This window comes from Gopherus flavomarginatus, chromosome 1 (genome assembly GCF_025201925.1).
Source record: "Gopherus flavomarginatus isolate rGopFla2 chromosome 1, rGopFla2.mat.asm, whole genome shotgun sequence".
Lineage (NCBI taxonomy): Eukaryota > Metazoa > Chordata > Testudines > Testudinidae > Gopherus > Gopherus flavomarginatus.
This window is the reverse complement of record NC_066617.1, coordinates 263,680,870-263,697,278: the sequence shown is the minus strand read 5'-3', so window position 1 is coordinate 263,697,278 and position 16,409 is coordinate 263,680,870. Positions and strand designations below refer to the sequence as shown.

At 39.5% G+C, this 16,409-nt stretch overlaps 1 protein-coding gene across 1 annotated transcript; it reads left to right on the top strand.

Annotated features, from left to right (window-relative positions):
- The first annotated feature begins 498 nt into the window (after positions 1–498).
- On the top strand, positions 499–13,899 carry TNFSF13B (TNF superfamily member 13b). The gene is made up of 6 exons (XM_050950845.1): positions 499–957; positions 1,061–1,166; positions 11,662–11,718; positions 11,999–12,111; positions 12,202–12,352; positions 13,526–13,899. The coding sequence occupies exons 1-6, from the start codon at positions 514–516 to the stop codon at positions 13,636–13,638; spliced, it is 984 nt and encodes a 327-aa protein (XP_050806802.1). The 5' UTR covers positions 499–513; the 3' UTR covers positions 13,639–13,899.
- The last annotated feature ends 2,510 nt before the right edge of the window (positions 13,900–16,409 follow it).

Below are 16,409 nucleotides of genomic sequence, written 5' to 3'. Positions count from 1 at the left end.
AACATCTGGCCCTCCATTGAGCCTGCGACTTCACACAGTCAAAGAAAGGAAACGCTCTGCTACCTGTACTTGGAAAACTTTGTTCTGTTTTTAGGATACAGGATAACGATAGAAATTCTGTCAGTCCATGCACTGCCATACATTCTGTTTTCTTGAGAACTACTGTATATTTCTATGTTTAGAGACCAGATTATGTGTTAGGTTGCAACAGGATACAATACTCTGGCAGAGAGTCTTACATCTTTTCTGCACTATTTCCACATATTCAGGATACAAATGGTATCTAATATTTTAATCATGTCTGGGTACAAAGATAACAGGAGATGGTAATGGGCAAGTTGCCATAAAAAGTAAATAGCTGAAAATAAAATGAGGAAGGTAGATTGAGCAAGCAGCTGAAGAGAGAATAATAATTTGCCAAGATGCAGAGCAGTAAGAAGAGAGCCTGCATCTTAGACACTTATCCTGTACATTAAACTTAATGTTTATATCAACAGCTCCATATGACAGGAAATGATCTGGGCGTTTTGGTCAGATATTTTGACTGCCCTTAGTTTCAGCCAGCAACTGGCAAAATGGATTACACCCCAGAAGGAGACAGAGCTGAATGTTCCGTCTGGCTTTAGTAAGGAAAGAGCAGAGATGAAATCCATGGACTGTGTGCACATCATCCAACAGAAGGGTATCTCCTCCTCTCCTGCTCTCTCTGGTGCTGGTTTGGGCAGGAAAGGACTCCTCTCGGTCACATTCCTGTGGCTTGCAACGCTCCTGTCCTCTTGTCTTGCAGCAGTGTGTCTTTACCACGTTCTCACACTTAAAGCAGAACTAGCAACTCTCCGCAGCGAGCTGATCTACAGAGTCCAGGCAAGAGCTCCGCTACCCCAAGCCCAGGATGAGAGTAAAGAGGGTACTGTATTCTCTTCTTCCTTGCAGTTAACAGCAGCCGCTGCCAGGCAGGTGAGTTGCAGTGGCCTCTTAGGCCTGCTTTTGTTGCTAGGATGAGGAGGGGATGAGTATTTGGAGCTGCTTTCCCTGGTCTAACCTTGTTTGTCATTGTCAGGAAATCAGGCTGCCTGCTTCTGAGGCAGGTGAAGCCGATGAAAAGAGAGGCTGGAGTACAGGCAGAAGCAGAGGGAGAAGGTCTGCGCTGCCTACAGAAGAAATAAGTAAGTGACAAGATGGGTTGAACTGCTTGGAGGAAGAGGTATAGATACTGGAGAGAGACAGGGGATGGGGTTGGGAGGTGAGGAAAACAGCAGAGCTTTTCTCACGTTCTCAACTGGAAGAAACAGCAGCACAATATCCCTCTTTGCTGTACACTCTTGTTGTAGAATGAATGGTGTTAACTCTAAACATAACGACCCAAATGGAATATTGATCCCCTACCCAGTTTTTGATCCCCTTTTGGCAAGTTTTTGGATATGGATCTCAACCTGCTTCTCATAACTCAAGCACCTCTCTATAGTGAACCAAACCAGAGCAGTAAATTCACACGACTCTGAGTTCAGATTTTTTTTTAAAATCATAATAATGTCACTTTTCTGGTAATACTTACCAGTTTCCTCATGAAAGAGAGAAGTTGTGGGACAGCTTCACAGCTTTGTTTGGGGAAGTCTTAAGTTTTCACAAAGAGCAGCTAATTTGTACCTGTCCAAAGAGGCAGAACAAAAAGAATCCAACAGACTAGTCACTCTTGCTCAAAATGTTTCCCTTTAAAAAATATAAATACTTCTGTTGAAAAGGTGGCGCTTTAAAAATTTTTTGTCAGAACTCTCTCGTGGCTTTAGCTCTATTTGAGGCTTCATAGAAAACTTTTAAAACTCTTTAGAAATCATTTTGCGCTTGTTGCAATTTTAATGAAATCATTTTTCTGTTGATGAAAGACCAATGCTTTATTATCCTCCCAAGTCTGCTACGTTTTAGTCACGGGTATTTTTAGTAAAAGTCCTGGACAGGTCACAGGCAATAAACAAAAATTCACGGCCTGTGACCTGTCTGTGATTTTTACTAAAAATACCCGTGACTAAAACTTGTCTGGGGGGCGCCGTGGGTGCTGGGAGGATGGCCAGGCCACAGCGCGTGGCCTGGGATTCCTGCTGGTGTTGGGAGGGAGGTGTGGGGGGGGAGTGGGAGTGGGTTGGCGGGGCTGGCAGGGGCTTCCTACCTGGTTCCACATCCCTACAGCTCCTAGGCGGTGGAGGGGCACAAGCGCCAGCTGCCGCAGCTCCCATTGGTTGAGAACCGCAGCCAAGGGGAGCTGCGTGGATGGGACCTACAGGCACAGGCAGCAGGTGGTACAGTGTCTACCCCAACCCCTTTGCCGCCTACTAGCTGCAGGGCCATGCCAGTGGGAGCTCCCCATCCAGAGGAAAGCTCTTCCCCCACTCCCCAACCCCCTGCCCGTAGCCCTGAGCCCCCTCCCACACACCCAAACTGCTGCTGCTGTCCCTGAGGCTGCCCAGCTCGGGCATCCCCTGAGCCAGCACCAGCTGCTGCAGAAATCACAGAGGTCACAGAAAGTCACAGAATCTGTGACCTCCATGATAAACTCACAGCCTTACTCATGACCCGTAAAATTAATAGGCATATAAGTGCATGAAGAGTGCTAAAGTTGTCCCTATAGTTCCCAAAAGTCAATGTGCTTTTTATTTTAATAAAGACCCAGTTTACCTCCTCACATTACACTGATTTAACTAAAGGTAGTTTGTAAATTTATTAAAAATCAGTGCAGTCCTCATGTGGACACTCTCTGAAATTAGTTTGACTGGATGTTGATTTAGTTTAGTCAAATCAACAATTTGTGTGTACATCAACCCTAAAGCAGACTTTAAACTATCAGCCAAAGACACATTTTAAGTAAAGTGAGATGTTTATTTAAGTGAAACTTCATTTAGTAGGCTAAAGCCCAAGTTACTGTATATTCACTTTCCTCTGAGTCCCCAAAAAGAAAATACTGTATTCACTGAGGACCTAATCCAAAGCCTATTGAATTAAATAGGATTATTACAGTTGACTCAATAGACTTTGGATCAGGCCCTTAGTTTAATAAAGCCCTCAATACAGTGCAGATTCAAACTATCATTATTTTTTCTTTGTATTACCATGGTCCCTAGGAGCCCCAGTCATAGACCAGGATCCCACTGTGCTAGGCTCTGTACAGAACAAAAGGACAATCCCTGCTTCAAAGATCTTACAATCTAAGTATAAGACACGAGACAATAGATGGAGACAGACTGATGGGGAGCACAAGGAAATAATGAGACAGTAATGGTCAGCATGATAGGCAGTGTTCTCAGCACACCAGCAGCCTAACCCTTGTCAAGTTCTTGGTAGGCATCATCGCAAAGGAAAGTTTTAGGAAGAATGTGGAGGATATTGAGGTCTTTGTGGATGTTTATGGGGAGAATCTCTCAAGCATGAGGGACAGCATGGGAGAAAAGCATGAAGGTGCTTGAGCTTGGAGGAGGTTGGCACTTTTGACCAATCAGAGCTGGGAGTTGATATTTTGATAACAAATGCAAAATGAGGGTAGAGTGGAGGTAGGCTGTGAAGGCCCTTTTAAAGTGAAGTCAAGTCACTTGTGTTTGATGTGATAGAGAAAGGGCACCAGTGGAGAGACTTGGTCAAAGCAACAGGCTAGAAAAATGATCTTTGCAGCAGCATTCTGAATGGATATGAGCAGGGCAAGATTGCATTTGTCAAGTAATCAAGATACAAGATGATACGAGTTTTCATGGCTAGGAAAGGCTGTGTCTTAGAGATCTTACACAGAAAGAATCTGCAATTTGAGAAAACTTAGTGCTCTTTGTGCATCAACTTCTTATGGCATGTCACCAGAGCCACTTTTAGTATTCTTCTATGCCTAACACTTAAATACAAGCAAAAACACCTACTGGGGTTAGATACCAGCTTTGGTAAATGTAATTGGACTTAGCACTCTGCAGACTTATTCAGCTTTCTCAGCCACAGGTCTCTGGTGGCTTTTATCAGTCCCTCTTCAAATTTTGTTTGGAGAGACCAATTGTGTTATCCCTACTCTTTCTTACTCAGCCTCCTCTGAAGTCAAAATTCAGGTTTATTCTCTTCAAGGTGTCCACCAACAAGTATCTCCAATTTACCTGTCTTCACATCCGGTTTCAGTTAGCTTAAATAAAGACAACTTTTGATTGGCATAGTATAGAAAATAGAAAGAATCACAAAGTGAAAATTGATTTAAAGAAAAATTATACTAAGCCAGTTATTGCTACAAAAGTGTCACTAATGAGGCCCCACAATTTATGTTACAGAGTACTGGGGAAGTGAGTTGAAAATCTTGTATATTAAAGTCCTTTTGTGGCTCACAGGAATGTCATTATGTCCATTTTTTCAGTCCCAAAGGTCTGCATAGTCTCCAGCAACAATGTCTTTAAAACAAATAACTTTTAGAGAGATGTCAAAATGAGGCAGATGCCAAAATGAAAGACAGATCTTCATAATAGGATTGTCCCTCTTCTCTCTTGCGTACAATGTTGCAGTGACATCAGCTTACCAGTGTTCTCTAAGAAACTGTGTGTCCCTGGATCAAACTTTCTGTCCAGTGAGGATCACAAACAGCAGCGCGGATAGTCTTACAGCAGAGGGGCCGGAGTAACCAGGAAGGATGGTGGTGTTCATGGTACTGAATCCTCTCACATTTAGTCATGGAAATGGTTGTCGCTGCAGATTCAGTCTTCAGGTCCTCACACATTTTGGTGCCACCCCAATCCTTCTAGGCCGGTGTTTCTCAAACTGGGGTCACTGCTTGTGTAGGGAAAGCCCTTGGCGGGCCGGGCCAGTTTGTTTACCTGCCTCATCCACAGGTCCGGCTGATCGTGGCTCCCACTGGCCGCGATTCACTGTGCAGGCCAATGGGGGCTGCTGGAAGCGGCAGCCAGTAAGTCCCTTGGCCTGTGCTGCTTCCAGCAGCTCCCATTGGCCTGGAGCAGCGGCAAACCGTGGCCAGTGGGAGCCGCGATCGGCCAGACCTGCGAATGGGGCAGGTAAACAAACTGGCCCAGCCCGCCAGGGGCTTTCCCGACACAAGTGGTGACCCCAATTTGAGAAACACTTGTAGGTGCTGAATGATCTATGGATTCTGTTTCTTTCATTTTGAAGTCATGAGTTTAAGGTTAAGCGTGTGCTTAAGTGTTTTGCTAATTCAAGGCCTCACAGCAACTTTTCGGTAAAGTATTTTTATGAATATATGAGTTTCTGATGGTCTCACAGTTTACTTTAACTCTTATGAGGTCATTGACCATAGTTCACTGATAATTTCATTGGTTTATAAAAAGTTAATAATAGAAAATGTCATCTCAAATATTATTGTTGGCATCTCTCTTCATTAGGCTGCAGGTAAAGACAATATTTTAAGTTTAATTAAATACGAAGAATCTAGTTTTGATGTTTAAATATTTTATTCAAACTTTTAAAAATTAATTTTAATATATATTTCAGGCAGTAGTTTTCTTTTATATGTACCATTTATTTATCCCATATATTCAATGCAGCAGCTGTTGCCTGCATAGAACTCCTGCTTAATACTCTTCTTTTCATTTCCTGGGAATTCTGCATGTAAAAATGACCACACAGTAGGATTTTGATTACTATGAGGAGTGAAACAAAAATGAACACATCACAATTATGGTCTTTTAAAAGTTTATTTTGGAGGACACTATTATATTTTTATAATATATAATCATCAGTGCTAGTACAATATGTACCCTTGAAAGTTAAAGCCCAAGTAGAGGGAAAGAAGTGGTTTCGATCAACAATTCCAAATATAGCGGTATGCTTATCACTCAGTCAGAACTGTTGCTGCACTGAGTGGAAGTTAATAGACGATTGCCAGGAGTACATATAATTAACACCCAGGCAGAGAAATCATCAAACCATTTATGACAGGACTATTTTTTTTTTTTTTTTTTTTTTTTTTTTTTTTTTTTTTTTTTTAAGAGCAATGAGTATCTTTCTTTCTGGCAGCGTCTTCAGCACAACTGAAACTAGTCCCATATTAAACACTATGGTTACATTTGTTCATTTTGTGCCAACATGTTTTATGCCGGAGATCCATGCACCGTGATGTCCAGGAACAAGAAGGTGGTTTTTTGTTGTCTGAGCCAAACTGTTAGTTCCTGTGTGTGCCAAAGTTTAATTCACATGTACTGTGTGGGCCTGATTCTGATCTCATTTCTACCAGTGCAACTCAAGAATAACTTTGGTGCCAGAGGAAAATAAGGGATATTAGAATCAAGCCCTTTCTCAGTTTAAGATTTGGTAAAGGGTTTTTTTGTGGTTATTCCATGAATTAACAGCAAATATTTATTGGTTCGTACTGAGAAGTCACAGAACATCTGCTCCAATTTCCCTAACAAAAGGCTTGGGTTCCATTTAGCCACAGAAAATTTCCACATCATTCAAACACCAGTGCAACAGCCTATTCTGGCATACAAGCTAGCAAATTCACACCCACAACTGTCAAGATCCTCCTCGGCAGATGCCCATGTCCAGACTAAATAATTAACATCATGCAAACTTCAATGTTAACTTGTTATAGCTATCACTTTTGTCTGTTCCTCTATCTATTCCAGGCTTGCCAGAAGAGAGGGAGGTAGTAATGGATGTGGTTTAATTAGGCCACAACTGTATTCACATAAAATATTTGGGTGTACTTGGCAATAAATTCAGGTCGTCATCATTGCTTAATCATTTCCACGTAATCCTCATGCTGGTCCCAGTCATCCTATAGCTGGGACCTTGCCACCCTTTGCTTGTAGGAGATAAAAGGGAGCTATGAAACGAGGGGTTTGGCGCCCCACTCCTCCAGACACAGGAGTCCTAACCCCACTTTCTCAGCTCTCTTTAGGAATGCCTTTTTCCAATGCTTTTCCAATCCATAGTGTTTGACAATCATATCCCTTCTATAACAAGACCCTGCACTGGACGTGTGCTAAGAGTCTTCTGTGCTAAGTTGTGACATTATAACTAAGGCTACAATTTAGTCATGGGTGTTTTTAATACAAGTCATGGACAGGTCACGGGCAATAAACAAAAAGTCATGACCTGTGACCTGTCCATGACTTGTACTATAAATAACCCTGACTAAATCTTAGCAGTGAGTCCAGTGGTCTTGGGGGCAGGGGGATGACCTAGGTCCAGCAGCACCAGCTGCTGGGGGGTCACCCCACCCCAACCCCTGCTCTAGCCGCTGCAAGGAATGCAGCCAGGGAGCAGTGGCCAGTGTGGCTGGCTCTGGGGCAGCTTCAGTAGCAGCTGGTGTGGCTGGCTGCAGAACCACTCCAGCAGCAGCAGGTGTGTCTGTCCCCCGGGCCAGCTGGGGCTAGCCAACTGAGCGCTGCAGAAGTCATGGAGGTCAAGGGAAGTCATGGAATCCATGACTTCCTCAACCTCCAGGACAGCCACAGAGCCCTAATTATAACCTAACTCTCCTGCCCTTCCCCACTGGTTTCCAGACCTGTTGCGGGGAAGATGAAAAAACCCACCCTGCCTTGGCCAATCTTTCCTTGCCATCCCCGAAGGGGAAAAAAGGGTGACTAGCATAATGCCCCAGCAGGTCATGAGGATACCCACTATTTTTGCAAATGTCATGGAAAGGTGGATGCAGTTCTCAAGTTCTACTTCTGGTCTGGAAAAGAAAAAACTTTTTGTTTTGTCTTTTTTTCTGCTGACGCAATGTAAGTCAAAGAGGATGCAACCGCTCCTTGACCACATGGCATGAAGAAATTTAATCCAGGATATGCAATTTAGCATGAAAATCCAATTTACTGCCTGGATGAATCAATACTATGCATATTATGTGAAATATTGAGCACTCAAAAATAGTTACACAAAAGTAAACTCTCCCTTACAAAAGACAAATTCCATTATGTGCAATTAATATGTACATAAAATATTTGGGGTGAATTACACAGCAAATCACTTATTATGTAGAACATAACACAGTAATGGTCAATCTATTAAGATGAATGTACTGCAACAAATATTTTGGGGATATATGTTAGATCTGAGTCACATCCCGTAAATACAACTAACCTGCCCTTACAATGGGATTAGGCTGTCTTTACTAGTTTATGTATCTGAAGTATTTATAGTATTGAGTGCCAGATTAACCCATTTTAAAAATGCACAGTTGAATCATATAGGGATATTTCATCATTCCCTTCTATGGATGAAAAATAAAGCAAGCAGCTCCTGGAAGAAAAATGGGATAGAAACAAAATCCCACTTCATGTAGAATTATACAGTACTCAAGAATGTTCCAGAAAGTCCATGGAGAATAAATATATGAGAGCCATGAGAGAAAGAAGGGATGTGTGGAAATCCTTTTAGCAAGCATCTGTCTAAAGATACTTAGGGGGCTAATGCCTGTGTGTTCAAATTTGGGTGTACCCTAAATTGTGTACCTAAAGCCATGTTTAGGCACCTACATAAGTAGTTTGTTTTTCAAAGTTACTAAACTCTGCCAACTCTGGTATCAATGGGAATTGTTAGTGTTTGGCACCTCAGGCCACTTTTAATTAGCACCATAATCCATATGTATGCACTTAAATTTAGGCACCCACATTTGAAAATTTCTTCAAGAATTAATACACTGGAAGGTTAGGTCCGAATTTATTAGGACATGGGTAACTATGCAAATAAGATCTTATAAAGGCAGCATGGCTGGGGATATGATAATATTGATACAAAGTCTCTGATCATGCATGGATGTATACATAAGCCCAGTCTGCAGTCTCATGTGTAAGAAACATGTTGTTAGAGCAACAGCTTCACTAGACACATAGGACAGTCCTTCCTAGTGTTTTGGAAAATAAGTATGTATTGCTCAGACAGGCCACATCCCTTTAAGTTCTGTTTGTGGTTTGTTAATGCACTTGAAGTCTCTAAGATCAGATGTCTCTTCCCTGAGCTAAATGGATACATTACATTCTGAAACATGGTTACTATATTTTTTTTCCCCTAGAGGTGTAAAAGTTAGAAAAACTTGTCTTACAAGAAGAGCAGTTCTTTTCTGTATGAGGTCCCAAGAGATTATGCAAGTTTTGAATACTCCAGATGCAATGCATACTGTCATCATGATGATGTTGTAATCTGTTTTCTTTAGTTATATGTTTTTAAATGATTGTAAACAATTTTATACACATTGTGACATTATTCATTATTATTATATTTATCATTTGGGAAGGGCCTAGCCCACTCAATCTCAATTTACAGAGTTTAGGGTGTTCAGATAAGGGTTTTTTTTTAATTCATTCCAATCTATTATTATTAATAGTTATTATTTGTTAATTCTGTATTTGTGTGTTGTATGTGTTTGGCGTTATTATCTGAATAAGCCATCGTTCCTTCTTGAAGTAGATTGACTATCAGAACTAATGTGTTGCTGAGGAACCATACTGATTCCCCAGAGAAAATTGTTTTCTTCCTTATTTCCTATTTAACAAGCAGTAATGTTACTCCCTATGGCCCTGATTCAGAAAAGTACTTAAATATGTACTCAGGTTTAAATATGTGAATAGTCCCATTGAAGATAACAAAGCAAAGTATTTTGCAGGATTGGGGCCTGTTGCTCCTGAATTTTGAACAAGTTTTAAAAAAAAACCTTTGCTGTTGGTAGTTCTGAACTAGACATTGGTTTCTTGGACACTGCTGTGGTTTTAAATAAGAGGTTTAATTTGCCAGTTAACATTTCCTCTAACACCAGTGAACAAAACTACATCATCTTTTGTCCCCTCCTTATAAAAAGTAAAGGATTATATTCCAAGGAATATAATCATTGTCATCTCGATGCACAAAAAGATTAGACAAACAGATGGTTTTCTTTAGGTTATAATTAGGAATGCTTTATGCATGACAATAGACATGGTACTTGTATTTGTTATGAAAAAGTTTCTCAGATGATATCAGATCTTTAGGATATTACTGCTTTAATAATTACATAGCAGTGTCCTGGAATTTTTTTTTTATAGAACTGGAAGGGACCTTGAAAGGTCATTGAATCCAGCCCCCTGCCTTCACAGCAGGACCAAGTACTGTCTCTGGCAGATTTTTGCCCCAGATCCCTAAATGGCCCCTTGAAGGATTGAGCTCACAAGCCAGGGTTTAGCAGGCCAATGCTCAAACCACTGAGCTATTCCACCCTGTGTCCTGGAATGATGAGTAGTTTTGTGATGTGGTAGTAATAAAAATACAAGCCCAGATTTTCAGCAGGTGCATGTAAGCATAGTTTAATTGAAGTCAATGGCATTAGGCTGATTCATGCCAGCTATGTATCTGGCCCACTGTAGTTTAGTAAAAAAAGAAATGCTATAAAAATCACCAGAAGTAGCAGTGATAGAAGCAGGACCACACATTTGACACCAGATCTCTTCTCGTTCTTTTAAAAGATAGTTACATATGCAAAAGTGACTGACTTTTCTGAAGGTCGAAAAGAAATTTTCAGTGTAGTCTACTGCACAGTAAATAGTTAATATGGCTCAGTAATAAGGAACATAGGTCTTAACATTAGTTTTTAAAAAAAATAGACCTGCTTGTGGAGCAGTTTGAGTAAGGGTGGCAGAATTTTCCCACAGAGTTTATCTGCTTCAGGAAGTGAGAGTCAACAAATTAGGATTTTCTTCTCTTTGTTTCTGATAAATTACTAGATTAGCACATTCATCCACTTTCTGGACAGTACTGTAGACATTTTTTTATTTAACACTTTAATCCTTTGAAGTAACAGTAAAGAATAAGGTTTAACTGAGATCTGTGCTTAGTAAATGCAACTTTATAGACTCTTTTATTCTTTATTATGATTCTTGACACTTATCTATGGCAGATTTTTTTTAAAGTGCCTTAAATTGTATTTATCTGCTATCCAACACTTTAAAATACCACAGTATTTCTTATTTTTCTATAACTAAATTTGTATCCTGTATTTCTATCCAATGCATGCAATGTCAAAGCTGTAAGGCAATGGATGAGTTTTGGGAAGTACTAAAAGTTTTATAGCTGTAAATGCAACAATTTCTCTTACAAACATTGTATCAGCACTTTCTAGATTAGGCAATTTCACTAAAGTCCTATTGTTCTGGAACATGGGGAAATCTTAATCTTTTAGGAATGTAATAGGAAATGAATTTGTATTCAATCTTGGCATTTTTTTTTTATATTATGTGAAACTAAAAAACTCCTGCAAATACTAAAAAAAAAAATCTTTTGAAAGCCTGACATCAATCACAGCTGAGAATTGTCTGGTGGGGTTTCAGTTAGAGATGTAACTAAATTAATGGAGCCAATAGCATCTAACTCATTTGACTTAACGCTACATTGTTAAAGTATACAAGAAACCCAGATGAAAGACCAGTGTTTTATCATAGTAGTCAAGGTTGGCTGCATGATCTCTGAATTTCTCCAGGACCCTTTAATGTGAAAATCTGGTGGCTGTTCTGCACATCTGACAAGTATCTGCCACAAGAAGAAATGGGAGATCCTGCTTTCACATAGTGAGAATGAGTGTTTTCCTCCTGAGTATGCTTTGTCACTTTTTACCCTTCAGAGATCTTAAACCATTCTCTTAATTACTTCCTCTCATTTGTTTTCTTTAATTACAAAAGGAGTCTTGTTTTTTTTCTTTTTTCTTTTCAGTGCTACAGGCCTGTCTGCAATTGATTGCTGATAGCAAAAGTAACATCCAACAAAAAGGTAACAGTGCCTTCCATATATTCACATATTTTTTTACTCAAACTCCAGGCTAACTAACAAGCACTATTCTGATTAATATAATGCCAGTTACAAAAAATAATGAAAATTTTTGGATCTGGATAAGTCTCACAAATCTCCTCCCCATTTAAATTGGAAAATCCCCCTCTCTAAACTCTATTTTTCAAGAGGTCAGCATTGTTGATTTTTGACCAAAGGAAACTAGAAGGAACTAATTTTGATTTTTTTTCTTACCAGAAATTATTCTCTCTCTCTCCCCTAGATGACTCAAGTATTGTTCCATGGCTTCTTAGCTTTAAAAGAGGAACAGCTCTGGAAGAGCAAGGAAATAAAATATTGGTCAAAGAAGCAGGTTACTTTTTCATATATGGTCAGGTAAGAATATTCTTTTCACTTTAATATTGGACTTAGGGTGCTTAACATTTTCCGTGTATGTCTGAAGTTTGTTTCTTTTTTATTCTTCAGGTTTTATATACAGATACAACATTTGCTATGGGACATCTAATACAAAGGAAAAAGGCTCATGTATTTGGTGATGATCTCAGTTTGGTGACATTATTTCGTTGTATCCAAAACATGCCTCATTCTTATCCTAATAATTCTTGCTATACCGCTGGTAAGTATCTGAGCTTTTACCCTTCTTATTTATAGTAAAGCAGTACCAAATGTAATTTGCGGTGATACATGATTACATATAGTGAAAATGTAATGGATTCAGAAATCACCTTGCCAATAAAAGTATGGCATACTTTGGTGTGTGCTCAATTTAACATATATTTTTCTTATGATTGAAATTCCATAGAATTGAATTTTCATACTTAGATGCCCAAATCTGTATTTACTGTAGATACTACAATAGCCATTTTAGGCATCTGTGTTCTGCTTTAGTGAATCAAATATGGATTTAAGCATCTTTAGGATGAAGCAGTCAGTATCAGCCTAACTCTCTGCTCCTAATAAAGATGACTGGAGTCTCAGCATTGACTTAAGTGCAAACAGAGTTAGGCCAATGCAGAGTGTGTTTGACAGTCCCATCAGAAATGTTGCGTGCAAGTAAATCAAGATATGCACACCAATACAAAAATAATACTTTTATATTAGCAGAGTTCCAGCAGTCTGCAGTAAACACATGTGTTATACTAACCCCTGTGCAAGATTTAAAGAACCAATGATGCATCCTGTCAAACTATATTTTACCCAACCTCTTTTAATTGCCTTTACTTCTCTAGACTTCTTTTCCCACCGTTGTTGTTTAGCAAGCTCTGTCAATATGTTTTCTTCCGTGTATTTACCTTGTATCCATATGCCTGATATATTAGTTGATGACAGAGTTCATTGTATATGGCATCACAACTCACCACAATAAAAGCTGTTCTTAGACACGGACACTGGATTGTGCCATCGCTAAATGACGCATGTAGCAGGGAGCTAATTAGAAAGGAAAAATTCTTTGCATATAAATATTGTCATAATCACCAATTAGAGGACAAGAAATACAAGGCAATTTATTATGCTTATGGTAACTTTGCTGAAGTGTGGCAGTTGTTCTTTAAGAACAGAATGTAATCATTAGGGAATGACATTCAAATGTAAGGTCAAAATCATACGTGAATTTAAATGTGAGCTTTGCCTGAGTAAAGATTGCAAGATTGGGCCCAATGATATTAATTTTTTTGTATTGCAAATAACGTGTATTTAGGTAATACAAAATACACTCTCTGAATGCAATCTATTAGAATACTACCATATGTAAAATACCTATTTAAAGATATTCCAAATTCTTTTCCAGGCATTGCAAAATTAGAAGAAGGGGATGAACTTCAACTTACAATACCACGGAGAAGGGCCAAAATATCATTGGATGGAGATGGCACTTTTTTTGGTGCAGTTCGACTCCTGTGATACTCTACAGTTTTGCATCATTCTTATCTCTGTTCTCTTTTTGGTTTTTATGTAATTGAAAAAAATGGAGATACAGTTAAGCGGCCAATTCAGTCTCGTTTTCTTTTCTTTTCTTTTTTTTAAACCCCCTTTCTTTGGTTTGATGAACCAGCCCAAAACAGGAAACCCAGCAGACGTACTTCTGATGTGACTGTCATGTGAATTACCAGAAATATAGGTTATTTTAGGCAATAGAGGAATAAAAATACCAGTGGCTATACAGACGTCTTACAGCTTTGAAACAACTTCTTGTCCATGAGGTATTACTCAGGGCCTTGATACTGTAGAGTTTGACCCAAAATATCTCAAGTGTAATGAGGACCATTGTGATTAGTAAATCATTATCCAGGAGGTACTGAAGTAACATAAACAAGTCAACATAAACACTACTCAGATTCATATTAAATTTCACAAGTGTTTTATTGTTAAATAAGAAAATCACCAAAGAGTAGAACCCTCAGAATACATATTAACATACAGTATATGAGAAATTGCTAAATTATCTGCAGGCAAAGATTCAACTGACAAATGTACAATTGTCAGCCCAGTTTTTAGCACTGACTGTGAACTTTTGGAGGAAACTGAAATCAGATGAGGAAATACGGGTTGGGGGGAAGACTGACCGGGGCAGTGGCAGGGGAAGGATATAGGATTGGGATAGGAAGTCCAGAGGGATGAGACTGGGACTTTCTGAGGAAGGAGACTGGGATAAGACGCCTGAGTGGACACTAGGACTGCTTAGGAGAAGAAAATGGGACTAGGTGAGGCCAACAAGTGTGGTGAAAAGATAGGACAGAGACAGCCTGGAGAGGAGCAAGGATAGTGGAAATGGAATTGAGGGAAAATGGGCAGAAATGTCTTTCCTCCAGACCCCCAAATGCAACCCAAGATACCTGAATTTCACCATTCCTCTGCTGTCTATGAAACCCTTGTCACAGAATCTGGAATGGGTCACAGCTGAGAGTGCCAATCTCAGGTCAAACTGTCAAAAAACAGGGAAGACAGATCCAAACTGGTGGTATATTCTATAATTAGATTTCACCAAACCAGCAACAACTGTGTGCTCCTCAATCACTATACTAGCTTACCAGAGAGCCACTGCCGGTTGCCTTAGACATTCCAGCCTATATTATCACCCAGACAAACTGCACTTAATGATGAAAGGTTATTAAAGCCAAAAATTGTCACACTTTCAGTTACTCCCAGCCAAAAAGGGCCAGCCACTTACCCCAGGTCAAGGTATACTTCAAATCTCAAAGATAATGTTGAAGCCAATTTCTTTAGTAAATTAAACTAAAGAAATGAAAGATATTGAGAGTTTAAAGCTGGTAATATACATAACAGGTGAGTCAAACTTTGTAAGTCCAAAATTATAGTAGTGATGTCTGCTAGCTTCCATAAGTGTCTCAGGGTTTCCCAAAATGTCTTTGGTGACCTCTGTCTTGTATCTGCAGTGTCCCCTGACAGCATCCAAATAGATCATTCCCAGGGCTCACTTATATAGCTGTTCCCCTGAAAAGCAGCCAACCAAATACTTGTACTCAAAGCATAGGCTCTCCCTCTGAAGAGTGCATTTTGAGTTTTTCACCTCAGGTCATCAAATCAAGGACCACTTGTTTTGAAATTAACATTTTACTTCCTATGCATATACAAGTAATCCAGTTATAGTGATATACATATGCAGTTACCTGCCATTACATTCTAATAGGGATAGATAAGTGAAAACAATACAGATGACATTCATTAGCTTTCAGGAAGTTTACACATCAAGCAAATTCTCTTATAGCTGACACAAACCTCTGATCTAGGATTAATTAAGCATAGGGTATACATATAATGCAAATCAAATTACAGATGTGTCGACAATAGCACTAACATTTATTTGAACTATTCTGACAGATGAATTGGCTTGATCCCATTATAATGCCTCTTGGCATTCTCTTGCTTCCTATCAGCACAAGTGAATGGGCCTATGTTTGGTAGCCCACTTAACATCTCTTTGGTAACCACGCACAGGTGCATTAGCACTCCTAACACTTCTTTGAGCCGGCTAATGGTCAGCACCACAATGCTCTAGCAAAGTATGTGTATCATTGCCATCACAGAAGATGATAACATACTGCTCTCTTTTACTGCATTAGCTCAAGTGGCAGATGACTGTGATGGATCTAAATGTTCTAAGTTTGCTGATGACCTGTTTGAGTGTCAGTCTGATGCCACTCATTTTTCCTTTACACACTTAGTATATCATGACTATATATCATGCTTAACATTTTCATGCTGTGCTGTCAAATACCTGATCCATTTGGTATATTTCCATGGACTGCATGCTATGGTCAGATTCTAGAGAATCTCAGCTTTCATTTAATAACAAAAAGTAAGTTTCTAAGCCTCATTGTTGTGAAGAAAACCTCCCAGATATGAACAGGCTGGGAACTGATAGTGACTGATTTCCTGTACTTGACACCAGTCTGACCCAATCTCTGAAAGCATTGAACTCCTCCCTCTCTTAAGTTAGTCTAATTTGGTGCGAAACTAACTCTAACTCTTAATGATAACTTTTCTAATGGCAGCATTGCCTCACTGATGAGGGCTTGAAGCCCACTGAGTGGAGAGGAATGAGGAATAGCTGCAGGGAAAGAAATGATAGAAGGATAGTAACAGCAAAAGGAGCATGAATTAAAAAGAGGAAAGTGGTGGTCTAAAGAGTAGACTATTCTTCCACTGAATGT

Bases quoted from the DNA above. Each gene is read 5' to 3' on its own strand.
- TNFSF13B (XM_050950845.1), top strand. From the start codon at position 514: ATGATCTGGGCGTTTTGGTCAGATATTTTGACTGCCCTTAGTTTCAGC. The intron at 1,167-11,661 runs GTAAGTGACAAG...TTTTCTTTTCAG, and splicing joins GCTGCCTACAGAAGAAATAA to TGCTACAGGCCTGTCTGCAA. The intron at 12,353-13,525 runs GTAAGTATCTGA...ATTCTTTTCCAG, and splicing joins TAATTCTTGCTATACCGCTG to GCATTGCAAAATTAGAAGAA.